We start from the raw sequence: 14,855 nt of genomic DNA, 5'->3' as shown, positions 1-14,855 counted from the left end.
TCAAGGCACCACATTTTCCTCTTGGATGGATTTGTACTCCTCATAAAAGGAGTTAACCTTGTCTTAAGAATGCAATGATTACATACTTTAGGCACCATCATGTGAGATTTCAAAGTGTTGAAAACGGTTTTTAAATATGACGACCAATGAGTTGAAATCATGGTCAAACGGTCTCCTCTTGAGTTAACATATTCCAAGCCTATGCTGAAGGCTATGCTATATAGCTCCCAAATGTTTATTCTACGTGCTTATGTTGAGAGGGTTCTCAAACATCCATTGCTTTAGATTTATAAGACATCTTGAAGATATTTAAAGAGGTATTCCAAGATCCAAAGGATCTTCCTCCTATATGATCACACAATCAGCACGTTTCGATTGTTGTGAAGGCCCAACTGATCAAGGTGAGGCCTTATTGGTATGCCCAAATCCAAAATGATGATATTGAGAAACAAGTGAGAGGGATGTTCAACTCCAAGGTGATTCAACCAAGCAAGAGCCCATTCTCCTCTTCGATGCTCTTAGTGAAGAGAAAATATGGGTCTTGGTAATTATATATTGGCTATAGATCTTTAAATGTTATTATCATCAAGAATAAATATCTTAATTCCTGTGATTGAGGAGTTGTTGGATGAACTCCATGAATACTCCAATTTCACCAAGTTAGATTTGAGATTTAAACATCACCAAATTTGGGTTGCTCCTGAAGATGTGTGTAAGATGGCATTTTGGGCATACAATGGGCATTACAGGTGGCCATGAAGGAAATGAGAATACTTACTTCAGGGTTAGTAGAGAAATCTATTGAGTTGGCATGAATATGGATGATAGAGAGTATGAAAGCTGATGTGATAGTACTTGTCAACGTGTCAAGTATGAGACCACTTCACTTGATGAGTTGCTCCAACCTCTTCTGATTTCTATCTAAATGTGGAAAGAGATATCCACATACTTCTTTCATGTCTTGCCTTCTATTTTTTTTATACTACTATTAATGTGGTGGTTGATTGACTCACCAAATATGAGCATTTCATTTCCTTGTTGCACCCTTATATGGCCAAGGCAACGGCCAAAACTTTTGTGAAGCATTTGTTCAAGCTTCACAGCATGCCCATGATCATTGTGAGTGACCAATGTACTCCTTTTTTAAGCTCTTTTCAGATGAAGTTCTTTAAATTCTAGGGCATTACATTGGTCATGAGCTCTTCCTATCACTCATAAATTGATGACCAAACCGAGGTACTTAACCCGTGCCTTGGGAATTACTTGAGAGCATATGTTGATGATCAACCAAGGCATTGGGTGAGACTCCTACCCTGGGTTGAGTGGTCTTACTACATCAGTCATCATTCCCCCATTGGGATGAAACCATTTGAGGTCTTGTTTGGATGCCAACATCCTTCCATAATGCACTATGTGGACAGTTCCACGAGAACCAAATTGATTGATGTCTTTCTTCTTGAGAGAGACCAACTCTTGGGAAGGCTTCAATTACATTTCCAAGGAGCTCAACATTGGATACAACAACAACACAATAAGCACCAGCTTGATAGAGAGTTCCAACTAAGAGACTGGGTGTTGTTGAGGCCTCCACTCCACCACCAACTCACTTTGAGGCAAACCTATGTTCACAAGTTGGCCACAATATACTATGTGCCATAACCCAACATTAAGTGCATCGAGAAGGTAGATTATAAATTACAACTTCCTCTGGATGCTATGGTGCATCTTGTGTTTCATGTTTCAAGGCTCAAGCCTTACAAAGGCTCTCCTCCATCCAAGCCTACTACCTTTGCTGACTTTTTAGAGATTGCTCAACCGATTCCATACCAGGTTCGGGAGAAGAGGTGAAGACACATTGATAGGCACCTTACCACCAAGATCCTTGTCTAATGAAGTGAGTTTGAACTAGTTGATGCCACTTGGTAAATTATGAATCAGCTCTTGGAGAGGTTTCTTGAGTTTCGACCTTGAGGACAAAGTAATTTTCACGAAGGCGAGACTGATTGCATATTATTTTTCTTTGAGCATTTTTTGTCTTGTTGAGTCACTTTTATAGGGAAGGTCTTGTAAGGTCTTGTATGACCTCTCGCACCTTTGTATTTGGATTTAAGGATTCACAGAGGATGTATGAGATTACACGAGGATTAAGAAGAGTTATTTTGGTTTTGAATTGCATAGCCTTTATAAATACTCATGTTAGAGTCTTTATGTTAAAATGGCTCATCCTAACGAAAAGACAGGTAAGCATACAAACCCACATAAAATTCCAACATGAGTGAAAATACACACACACAAACTTTGATCGAACATGATGAGTAAAACTTAATCTAGTAATAAGGATGTGGATGATTTGGATTCGGGTATAATGTAAGCAATACCATATCCAACTACGGTATTAGAATGCTTGGTGGCAAGCCTTATAGAAATAATTCTCATATGTCATAGAGTCCCACGATTTTGGTGTCTTAGTGTCCCTAGTAACATGACAGGACACTAATATGAACATGGGCATGTAGGGATATATTACTTTTAACATTTTAAATAGTTTTTAATATTTTTAACCATCAGTAAAAAAACATTTTTATATATTAAAATAACATAAAATAATTTTTATTATTTAAAACTAAAAAATTGTCCTGTGTACAATTTCCAAAAAAATGTTGAACTCTTATATTGAGCTATATAAAGAGAAAGTGCTATTTGGAAAGTTACGCCTCTCAATTTTTAGCTGATAGGTCTATTTATGTAAATTTTGTATTCATTCATTTCTTCTTATTTACTATAAAATGGCTCATCCTTACAAACGGGACACATATTCATACACACCCACACAAAATTGAAACATGATGAGTAAAAATACACAAACACACACACCTTGTTGAGTAAAACTTAATCTAGTAAAAGGGATGTAAATGGTATGGATTCGGGTATAATGTGAACAATACCATATTCAACTAATTGAATGTTGGCTAAATGAGTTTTTCGAATTCTGAAAATCACACAAGATTAAGTGGCATGATTTTCGATGAGGATTACTTATAATAAAAAAAATCTTATATTATTTTATCAATGTATCTTGTAGTTGTATAGGCATTAGACTGCTTGGTGATAAACCTTACGAAAATAATTCTCATATGTCATAGGCTTACAAGATTTTGGTGTCCTTGTGCCCTTGGTAACATGATAGAGCACTGTAGGACACTAAAATGAACATGGTCATGTAGAGATATATTACTTTTAACATTTTAAGAGTTTTTCATAATTTTAACCATTAGTAAAAAAACATTTTTATATATTAAAATAACATAAAATGTTTTTTATTGATTAAAATTAAAAAACTTTTTTTGTGTATAGTTTTCAAAAAGCCTTGTTAACTCTTATATTGAGCTATCTAAAGAGGAAGTGGTAGTTGAAAAGTTAAGCCTCTCAATTTGTAGCCGATGGGTATCTTTATGTAAATTTTATATTCATTCATTTCTTCTTATTTTGTAGAAAACAGTACGAATGGCACACATTTTCTTACACCCACACAAAATTCAAACATAATAAGTAAAAATATACAAACACACACACTTTGATCGAACATGATGAGTAAAACTTAATCTAATAATAGGGATGTAAATGGTCTAGATTCAGGTATAATGTAAACAATACCATATTTGACTAATTGAATGTTGGCTAAATGAGTTTGAATCACACAAGATTAAGTGGCTCAATTCTCGATGATGATAACTCATAATAAAATAAAATTCTTATACAGTTTTATCAATTTATCTTGACGTTGTATAGGCATTAGAATGCTTGCTGAGAAGACTTCCAAAAACAATTCTCATGTCATAGGGTCACGCGATTTTGGTGTCCTAGTGTCCTTGGTAACATCACAGGACACTATGGGACACTAATATGAACATGGTCATCTATGAATATATTACTTTAACATTTTAATAGTTTTTATATAAAACATTTTTATATATTAAAATAACACAAAATATTTTTTATTGATTAAAATTTAAAAACTGCATCCTGTGTACAATTTCCAAAAAAAAGAAAATTGAACTCTTATATTGAGATATTTAAAGAGCAAGTGGTAGTTGAAAAGTTAAGCCTCTCAATTTGTAGCCGACGAGTATCTTTATGTAAATTTTGTATTCATTCCTTTTTCTTATTTACTAAAAAATGACTCGTCCTTACGAACAAACACATGCATACACACCCACATAAAATTCAAACATGATGAGCAAAAATACACAAACACACACACTTTAATCGAGCTCAATCTAGTAATAAGGATGTAAATGGTTTGGATTCAAGGATAATGTAAGTAATACCATATCCAACTAATTGAATGTTGGATAAATGAGTTTGAATTCAAATTCTGAAAATCACATGAGATTAAGTGGTCCAATTCTCGATGATGATTACTCATCGTAAAAAAAAAATCTTATACTGTTTTATCAATTTATGTTGACGTTGTATAGGCTATATTAGGCTTGGTGACAAGCTTTCGAGAAATAATTTTCATATGTCATAGCGTTCTGCGATTTTGGTGTCCTAGTGTTCCTTCATAACATGAAGACATTATGGGACACTAATATAAGCATGGTCATGTAGAGATATATTACTTTAACATTTTCATAGATTTTAATAATTTTAGCCATCAGTAAACAAACATTTTCATATATTAAAATAACATAATTTTTTTATTGATTGAAATTAAAAATTGTGTATTTTATACAGTTTCCAAAAAAGTTTTAAACTCCTATATTTAGCTATCTAAAGAGCAAGTGCTATTTGGAAAGTTAAGCCTCCCAATTTGTAGCTGAGGGTTTATATAAATTTTGTATTCATTTTTTTTTATTATTTACTAAAAAATGGCCATCCTTACGACGAGACACATGCATATACCCACATAAAATTCAAACATGATGAGTAAAAATACACAAAGACACACATTTTTATTGAGCATGATGGGTAAAATCAATCTAGTAATAAGGATGTAAATGGTTTGGATTCAGGTATAATATAAGCAATACAACATCGAACTAATTGAATGTGGGCCACGTAAGGCAGGGTGGTTATGGGCTCCACTCGGGGTTTGCCCCACTGCGAGTCCATTAAGTGTCCCTTGGTAACATGATAGAGCACTGTAGGACACTAAAATGAACATGGTCATGTAGAGATATATTACTTTTAACATTTTTATAGATTTTCATAATTTTAACCATTAGTAAAAAAACGTTTTTATATATTAAAATAACATAAAATATTTTTTTATTGATTAAAATTTAAAAACTATTTTTGTGTATAGTTTTCAAAAAAACTTGTTAACTATTATATTGAGCTATCTAAAGAGGAAGTGGTATTTGAAAAGTTAAGCCTCTCAATTTGTAGCCATTGGGTATCTTTATGTAAAATTTATATTCATTCATTTTTTCTTATTTTGTAGAAAATAGTACGAATGGCACACATTTGCTTACACCCACACAAAATTCAAACATGATGAGTACAAATACACAAACACACACTTTAATCGAACATGATGAGTAAAAGTTAATCTAATAATAGGGATGTAAATGGTCTAGATTCAGGTATAATGTAAACAATATCATATCTGACTAATTGAATGTTGGCTAAATGAGTTTGAATCACACAAGATTAAGTGGCTCAATTCTCGATGACGATAACTCATAATAAAATAAAATTCTTATACAGTTTTATCAATTTATCTTGACGTTGTATAGACACTAGAATGATTGCTGAGAAGACTTCCAAAAATAATTCTCATGGCATAGGGTCACGCAATTTTGGTGTCCTAGTGTCCTTGGTAACATCACAGTACACTATGGGACACTAATATGAACATGGTCATCTATGAATATATTACTTTAACATTTTAATAGTTTTTATATAAAACATTTTTATATATTAAAATAACACAAAATATTTTTTATTGATTAAAATTAAAAAACTGCATCCTGTGTACAATTTCCAAAAAAAAAGAAAATTGAACTCTTATATTGAGATATCTAAAGAGCAAGTGCTATTTGGAAAGTTAAGCCTCTCAATTTGTAGTCGATGAGTATCTTTATGTAAATTTTGTATTCATTCCTTTTTTTTATTTACTAAAAAATGACTCATCCTTACGAACGAACACATGCATACACACCCACACAAAATTCAAATATGACCAGCAAAAATACACAAACACACACACTTTAATCGAGCTTAATCTAGTAATAAGGATATAAATGGTTTGGATTCAAGGATAATGTAAGTAATACCATATCCAACTAATTGAATGTTGGTTAAATGAGTTTGAATTCAAATTCTGAAAATCACATGAGATTACGTGGTCCGATTCTCGATGATGATTACTCATCATAAAAAAAATCTTATATTGTTTTATCAGTTTATCTTGACGTTGTATAGGCTTTATTAGGCTTGGTGACAAGCTTTCGAGAAATAATTTTCATATGACATAGGGTTCAGAGATTTTGGTGTCGTAGTGTTCCTTCGTAATATGAAGACACTATGAGACACTTATATAAGCATGGTCATGTAGAGATATATTACTTTAACATTTTCATAGTTTTTGATAATTTTAATAATCTGTAAACAAGCATTTTCATATATTAAAATAACATAATTTTTTTATTGATTGAAATTAAAATTTGTGTATTTTGTACAATTTCCAAAAAAGTTTTGAACTCCTATATTTAGCTATCTAAAGAGCAAGTTCTATATATTTGGAAAGTTAAGCCTCCCAATTTGTAGCTGATGGTTTATGTAAATTTTGTATTCATTTTTTTCTTCTTATTTACTAGAAAATGGCCAGCCCTTACGACGAGACACATGCATATACCTACACAAAATTCAAACATGATGAGTAAAAATACACAAACACACACATTTTTATTGAACATGATGAGTAAAACTTAATCTAGTAATAGGGATGTAAATGGTTTGGATTTGGGTATAATGTAAGCAATACAACATCAAACTAATTGAATGTTGGTTAAATGAGTTTGACTTCGAATTTTGAAAATCACACAAGATTATGCCTAAGGGGTTGTGCTATAGTGAAAAGCACGATGGATAAGGCAAAAAGGTTAGCCAAAGAAAGATCAGATGGGACAGATGGTCAAAGGTCAAAGCAGGACTACATAGAGAAAGCCCACCTCAGATAATTAACATAGATAGAAATGCTTTTCTAAATACCTAATCAATGCCTTTTATAAAAATTTTGTATTAAAAATAAATAAAGAGACTATCCTTATTCTTAAGTTAAAAATGTGTTTGTATCTTTTAAATGCCAATTATGGCATTTTACATGCTCAATTATTCTTTTCTGGTCTATAAGGGTAAAATAGTCAATTCAAAAATTATTTCAGTTAAAATATTGTTAAATATTTAAATTATCATGAAAACTAATGGTTTTAGTGTTTTTAAGGTGTTTTGAACTTAACTAGATACATTTTGATGGTTTTCAGAAAATTTTCTTAAAAAAGACATCTTGGTGATTTTAAGTAAATAACTAGTTTATTGTGTCAAAATGCTTAACAAAATATTGTTAAAATAAATATTTTAAAGGACTTTATAGGACCTCAATATCTCTTGAAGCTCAAAAATGAAATTTAGATTTCTATTGAAACTCATTTTGCAAGAGGGTTTGGACCCAAACGGATCGACCCAATTAGGGTTTTTTATGGGGTTTAAATAGTTAAATAAAATTATATTCGCACTCCAAATTTTGTACATGTTTTAACGGTAGCAGTTAAAAGAAGAAAAAGGAAAACTCAAAAGCAACATACTGAATTTTAGGGTTTTTAAAGTAACATCTAAATCCGTTTTTTTCTTGTTTTCCCATCTATATAAAAAGAATACAACAAAAAAGTTCTCTTAATTTTGTTATGTCTTTTTCTTATAAGATTATCTAGTTCCATGAGCTGTCTTTAGACATGCAAGGTACTATATTTTCACTACCCTAGAGTAAAAAGAAGAGCAAATGTAAAAGAAACAATAATTAAACAAACACAAGAGTTCGATTGGCTGCTACTAGTGTTCTTTTGGCTTAGTCATTCCTTTCTCTGAAGATTCAACTAGTGGAACTTTAAATAGTAAGTATGCTTATCATGACATAGCCAAATCATGATGTTTTCATGGGAATACTTTAAGCATGCAACAACCATTTATTTTCCTTTTTTATGGAAAAGGATGGCAAGGTAATTCTTTTGATGTGCAAAAAGACAAAGGTAAATGCCATGAAATTATCTTGTTTGGTGGTGGGGGGGAGGGGAGGGTGAATTTATGTGGGTGAAATCGTGACACATTTACTGTGCTCTTGTGTGAGTATGGTCTTTGAGCACAAGCACAAGCATTAACTTGCTTTCCATTAAGTAAATAACATCAACAGACCTACACCATTCTTATAGAAGGTACTTAAATAGCTAGGACTGGAATTCTAATGTTGCTGAAAATGATTTTATCAATTTCTTGTCCCAACCATGGGAAATAAGTGTTGCAGAGCCCATTGTCTTAAATTTTAGTGATGACAGCTGATTAGGCTAAAAGGAGGGAGAAAAAAAAAGTGAAACTAAGATTACTTTTGTGCCTTAAAATCCAATAACAATCTCCCAACATTGTGATGCGCTTTAATTTCATTTGTTTATTTTTTCTTTCTATTTGGTCATGTTTTCACCTCTTATGGACAAGACTATCAAATTATTTTGAGATACTCTCCAAATTATCAAAACCCCAAATAATTTCCACAAAAAAAAATGTTTATACCAATCCCCCAGTTTTCAGCCCCAAAGGGGTTTGGCTTAGTGTGATGGAGCCTAGGATGCTAGGCTAGCTGTCTAGGTTCAAATCCCATGGGTCTCGCATATATTGTCTTGAGATTGCGGTCACGTTATATATCGCCAAGGCTCCTGTTTAAATATAATTTATAATTTATCGTTGCGTCGTATGATGCCAAGGCTCTCTGCTTTCTACAATTTCTGATTATGCATTTAAATTACGTATTTTATCTTGCCATCGCGTTGAACGATGCCAAGGCTTCCCTACTTTCTGCAAATATATATGTAAAATATTTCGTTCGGTTTTACCCCCCCCCGAATAATAAGTATATGCATTCTTTTACGCCGCCGCCACTTCATGCGCAAGTCTAAGGGTGGTGACTCCCTGAGGGCAAGGGGTAACCCCACAGAGTTTTACTCTGCCAGAACAATGATCCTAAGTACGGTAGGCAGAGCCAGTGCGGTCAGGTCTCCCATCCTGGGGCAGTTTATCTGTGAAAATATCAAAAAAAAAATCCCCGAAATTGCACCATATGAGGATAAAATATAGAAGCACTATCTCAAACCCTTATTTCAAACCTCAAATTAATATATATATTGACACCATATGAGGAAAAAAATAGGGAGACATTAACTGTACGTTCAACTTTCAGAAATAATTCAAAACTAAGTGAAAAAAAAAGAAAGAAATTCTATACCATCCCCTAATGGACAACAAATAGGAAAAAATAGAAAAAAAAACATTAGTAAATATCCCACCTCCCAAGCATGAGAGAGAGAGAGCAGTGGAGGGAACGAAGGAAGAATAAAAAGAAATGGCAGCAATGGAGAGAGAAAGCGAAGAATAACGAGAGATAAGGGAGGAAACGAAGAATAAAAAGAGATGATGATGATGAAAAATGAATGGCCAGATGATGATGATGCCATCCCACTACGCCAAACCTCTTGGGTCTAAATAAAAGTTGCCATTTGCTTGAACTTTTTTGACGAAGAAAGCTGGGGTTAGGCACACCCCTACCAGTTATACAACTCATACCATGGGTTTTGAACTTGAAACGTCCCAACACAAGGTGACGTCCACTAACTGCTCCTACCAAATAAGCGGAGCCCCTGTTGGTACCATTTGCTTGAACTTGGTCATACTAGGTGAAGTACCAAGAAGTGTAACTTGACCTACCAGGTCCTGGACCCAGACCTACTCAGACTTAAGGCCTGGACTGACATAGGGAACCACCATAATCTGAGTAGATGGATGCACTCGGATCATGACCTCGGCCTCATGACACAGATACACACCCATCTAAATCTAGCATGATCCACTTAAAACTAATCTAGACACCTTACTCAGGTTTTCAATTCTGTGATACATCTTGGAGTTAGGCCACAGATTGACAAGATGTAGCCTATGCCCACAGTGAGCGGAGGTGTATGTGCACATGGAGCACTGAGTAGATCCTGAATGATCTTATCTCCTAAACTATCCTAAACAACTTCAAAAGACTAATTAGGTTTGAATGTTTGCTAAGTATGAACTTACCCATGTTTTCCATGTATATTGCTTAGCTGAGAACATGTATTAAATTAGGCTCTTTTCATGTCAAAAAATATTTTCAAAGCCATAAAAAATCAATAGCTCATATTGCACTATCGTATTGTTAAATTAATTCAATCCAAAGCATTAATTTTAATAAATAAGCAATGATAAGCAGATATACAAGTTTTTTTTTTTTTTAAAGGCAAGCTGGGGTTAGGCAGGCCCCTATCAGTTATACAACAATACCATTGGGTTTTGAACCTGCAACGTCCCAACACTGGGTGACGTGCACTAGCGGCTCCTACCAGACAAGCGGAGCCCCCTTGGTACATATCTACAAGTTTAGATTAAGCAAAAGACCTGTCAATATGTTTCTCAGAAGTGTTAAAAACATTTTGGATATAAAACTGTTCAGGAACTTCTCTCTCTCTCTCTCTTTCTCTATATATATATATATATGTGTGTGTGTGTGTGTGCATTAATTGCAAGCCCATGAGTTGTAAAACGTGATCTATGATCAGTTTTCAGTCTCAAATTTAAAAGCACATGCATAACCTACAGAAAGCAACCTCACACACGAGATAATTGGGGTAAAAACCCCAGGTCATTCTTGCCCACCAAGAGTATACCCAACTTCAAAAATGTATAGGATGCATACCCTTGGATTTCAAACTCGTGATGTCCCTTCAGCTTGGTGACTTTCATGAATTGCCACTGTCATAAGAGTGGCACCCTTGTGGGCTTAGTACCCAAATCTTAAATCCAAATTCAGATGGAAACTCATATCTTGATTCTTGATTTTTTATTCTGGGGCTTGGATTCAGAACCAGAACTAGACCCCCGTCCACAGGACCACAGTATAATTTTAACGCTTAACAGTACCGGTCCTCTTGGGAAACTAGAATCAACACAATATGGATCAGTGGCCTATAACCAAACAAGCCAAAGGTATAATCCAACAAGTAGGAAACCCGTACAAGATAAGTGTAAATTCAAGTTTTGAGTCCATGTGAACTTCAATAAGAAAAATACTAAAACTTTTATTATTCATTTTCTTTACATCAAGTGGGTAGACTCCCCAACTCACACATCAATCATTCAATTGAAGAATGTTAGGTGAAAATACAGTCTGTTGAGATTTCAAACCCTCCATCGATCATGTGCTTCCATATGCTTCCATTTGTTAAAAGATTCAAGTTGGGGGTAAAAATATACTGTATGTTATGTTGTAAGAACAGGTGGCAATATCACTGATCTCCTGCCCTTGACATGAGCTGTGGTGTCAGGGAAGGTCCTCCCATCATCCTCTACACTACCATCCCTTGAAACTGTTATGGGATATTTCACTAGATGTACTCCTTCCATATCTTCCATAGCCTCCCCACTAAATATGCCCCACATTTGCTCTCCAATCTCATGCATTTTCCTCACGCAGTCTAAGCTTTGTGGCTGTAGGAAGGACTCTTCCATGAGTCTTGTGTGCTCACGCCATAATGACATCCTATATTCATGCACAGCTCCATAGTTCTTGCCATGTCCAATATGTTTGGGCTGGTAACAACCAATTGCAATCTCAGTGTCCCTTTTGCTGTCCATGGATCTCTGATTTATGTTCGCAGAGCCCATCAATAGGTACTCATCATCCACTGAAGAAGAGAATGAACGCATAAACGACCAACATTGTTATTGATTATTATTATGGTAAAGAATACTAGTAAATAGTAATTAGTTTGCCTAGTGCCTACCCAATTTGAGTATGGACTGATACAGACCACTTCAAAAAGTCATGCTGCATGTCGATTTTTTTTTAATAATCTGATTCTGCAGATGTATTATTATTGCTTGTTACTAGAAAACATGTTTTGGGTCGAATTGGTTTGACGAAAAACTCATTTCTTTATATTACAAAATTTGGTGTAATACAGACTATTTTTTTATTTTTTTTGAAAACCTAACTAAACACAAGAAATCCCCAATCTAATGTATATTTTCTAGTAAATAAACTATTGAAAATCATAGTTGTAAGGTTAATTTGATTTGCAAAACACGCAAATGAAACATAAAAAATTAACATTGCTCATTACCAGTCCATACTCAAATTGGGTTGGACAGACCAAGTACTCCTAATCTTGTATGTTCTTCTCATGTAGAGGTTAAAGTGTACCAAGCATATTATCAAAAGGTAAATAACTAAATAAATAAAGTTTACCTATCATAAGCTTGGAGTGCACATAAATCATGAACCTCCTATTCTTTTGAGCATTCCAATAGTCGGTGGAAGGGCTGGGAGAAGAAGGAGCAACATACTCTTCTTCACTCCTCAATTCACGATTACCAAGGAAAAAGAAATTTAGATAATCCCTTGGATGCAAATCTTCACCAACTTCCGTGATGGCCTGACTAATGATACTATACATCATCTCCATAGTAAGTCTATTCCAATGCAGTATCTCTTGAACAACATCCCCCTCAGGATGGCCTTCCGGCCACAATGGCATCACTATGTACACCCCAAATCTCTCTTTGCTTCTAATCTTGCTAGCAACCTTGAGGGCAATCTCCACTGGTATAAGATTGTTGCAACCACAATCAGCATCCCTCTCCCAAAGATGGCATCCCCCAATGAAGTACTGGTTCTCAACATATATGAACCTTTCAGCATGCCTGATGGCCTGAACATAGGCTTCATGTATGCTGCACTCGGAATGAATGTTTTCCGGCAAGGAAATCACCGATTCATGGTCGATTGATCGAAAAACTTGTACGTTCCAATCGCCTATACTCGAAGAGCTGTCGTCCAACACTGATAGCTCATTGATTAAGCTCCTAGTCTCAACTAGTAATGAAGGGTTACATTGTCTTCTCCATCTTTGTTCAAAATTGACTAACACATCCCACGCTGCTGCACCGGTGACACAAGCATGTACATCATGCCATGGCTGACGAGGGCCTCCTCTATGCAGTCTAGCATTAGCAATGCTGGATTGGTAGAAGTCATCTGCATGTGCAGCAGTATTAAGAGTCTTGAACAGGTAGTGACGCTGATCATCATAACGACCATCACAGAGATCCAATCCCCCAATGAAACTCATTATCTCCCGGCGCCTGCTTGAGCTGACACCGATGGCGTCGACTGTGATGGTCTTCTGATGATGAGCAAACACAGCCAGTGCAGCAGCATTGTTCCTGGTGCACAACCTGCACACAACCGAGGTTCCTTGGAAGAAACTGAAAGCTTCCTCATCATGCGTGTGCATCAAACCACTGTTCCTTAGTAGAGACAAAGAAGTCTCATCATTCCATAGCATGACTCTGACTGCAACACCCTCTTGTGCCTTTCTCTTCAAGAGCTCCCCTATTGAAACGTCAAATGCATCAGGTATAGAGGTTTGTGGGTCCCTCACCAATACAATCTTGGGATTGAGTGACCACCCAGCTATGTAGATCAAATGCTTGGCCTCATCAATAGCTTTATACACATCTTCCCATAGTTTCTTACCTACATTATAGGTTGTAGGGAAGTCATCACTTGAATGGGCATCTTGGTAGAGCTTAACATTGCAGTTTGACCTTTGTGGGAAGGTTGCGAGTGATAGGGCTGGGAATTTGGGCTCTTTTAAGGGGTTCCTATAAGGGTATTTGAAATGAAGGCTGAAGCTAAGGTTAAGTTTTGGATTTGGCCTTCCTTTGTCTGTTAGGAGAGTGAATAAGCCAGAGATTGGTGTGCCTGTAGTGATTTGGGAGACGGGGATCTCTAACTTTCCTATGGTTGTTGCCTTGGTTTTTAAGGTGATGAGTATTGAGGCAGCCCTATGAGCACATGGTATGTGGAAGCATTGGTTCCATTCACGGTCTGCTTCTTGGCTTGTTTCTGCTACTTTGGTGTGGTCTAGCATGATTGTTACGTGGGCTGGCAACTTCTCCCCAACTATGCACTGAGCTTCAATCAAGAGAAGAAGGTGTTAGACGAATGGTTGTTATGAGATGACAAAATTAAGAAGAAGACAATGAAATAGTGTTTTCAATTTTCTGCCTGTGATAACATACGCTGCAAAGTGAGGAAGGAGGTGGGGATGTGGCGTAGAAGATGCAGGCGTGGAGGGTTCCATGTAGCAGCGGGATTGGTGTCTCCATTTTGCTCTCTCTCTCTCTCTCTCTCTCTCTCTCAAGAATGGGATCCGGTGAAGTTGGTGAGGGGCAGTTGGTGAGGGGCAGTTGAGGTGCATGAACTATGAAACATGAGGCTATTTAGCTTGTGGGAAGGTAGATTTCTGTACCTTGTAGAAAATTGTAAAGTGTGCCACAAGTCTATTTTGCTTTTCTTGGACACAAAGGACTTGTAAGCGCTCCCTAATGACGAATAAGCATTGACATAATCCTTGGGGGCAAAGGAAAAAGACCAAATCTCTCATTTGTTTGAAAATTAAAAGGGTATTTTGATGGTTTCATTGCAAGATTCTTCTGTTTTTTTCTTTTTTTTTGAAAGAATTGCAAGATGCTTCTGTTGTGTCTATGAAAACGCC

General features: G+C 35.5%; 1 protein-coding gene across 1 annotated transcript; it reads right to left on the bottom strand.

Annotated features, from left to right (window-relative positions):
- Window positions 1–11,553: 11,553 nt before the first annotated feature.
- PLDEPSILON (phospholipase D alpha 4) lies at window positions 11,554–14,466 on the bottom strand. Its single transcript, XM_090015284.1, has 3 exons — window positions 14,380–14,466; window positions 12,542–14,267; window positions 11,554–11,978 (listed from the first exon to the last, which is right to left on the bottom strand). Exons 1-3 carry the CDS (start codon window positions 14,464–14,466, stop codon window positions 11,554–11,556), a joined length of 2,238 nt encoding a protein of 745 aa, XP_089871410.1.
- Window positions 14,467–14,855: the final 389 nt, after the last annotated feature.

This window comes from Nuphar pumila, chromosome 8 (assembly GCF_984573655.1).
Source record: "Nuphar pumila chromosome 8, dmNupPumi1.hap1.1, whole genome shotgun sequence".
Lineage (NCBI taxonomy): Eukaryota > Viridiplantae > Streptophyta > Magnoliopsida > Nymphaeales > Nymphaeaceae > Nuphar > Nuphar pumila.
This window is presented reverse-complemented; position numbering and strand designations above follow the sequence as displayed.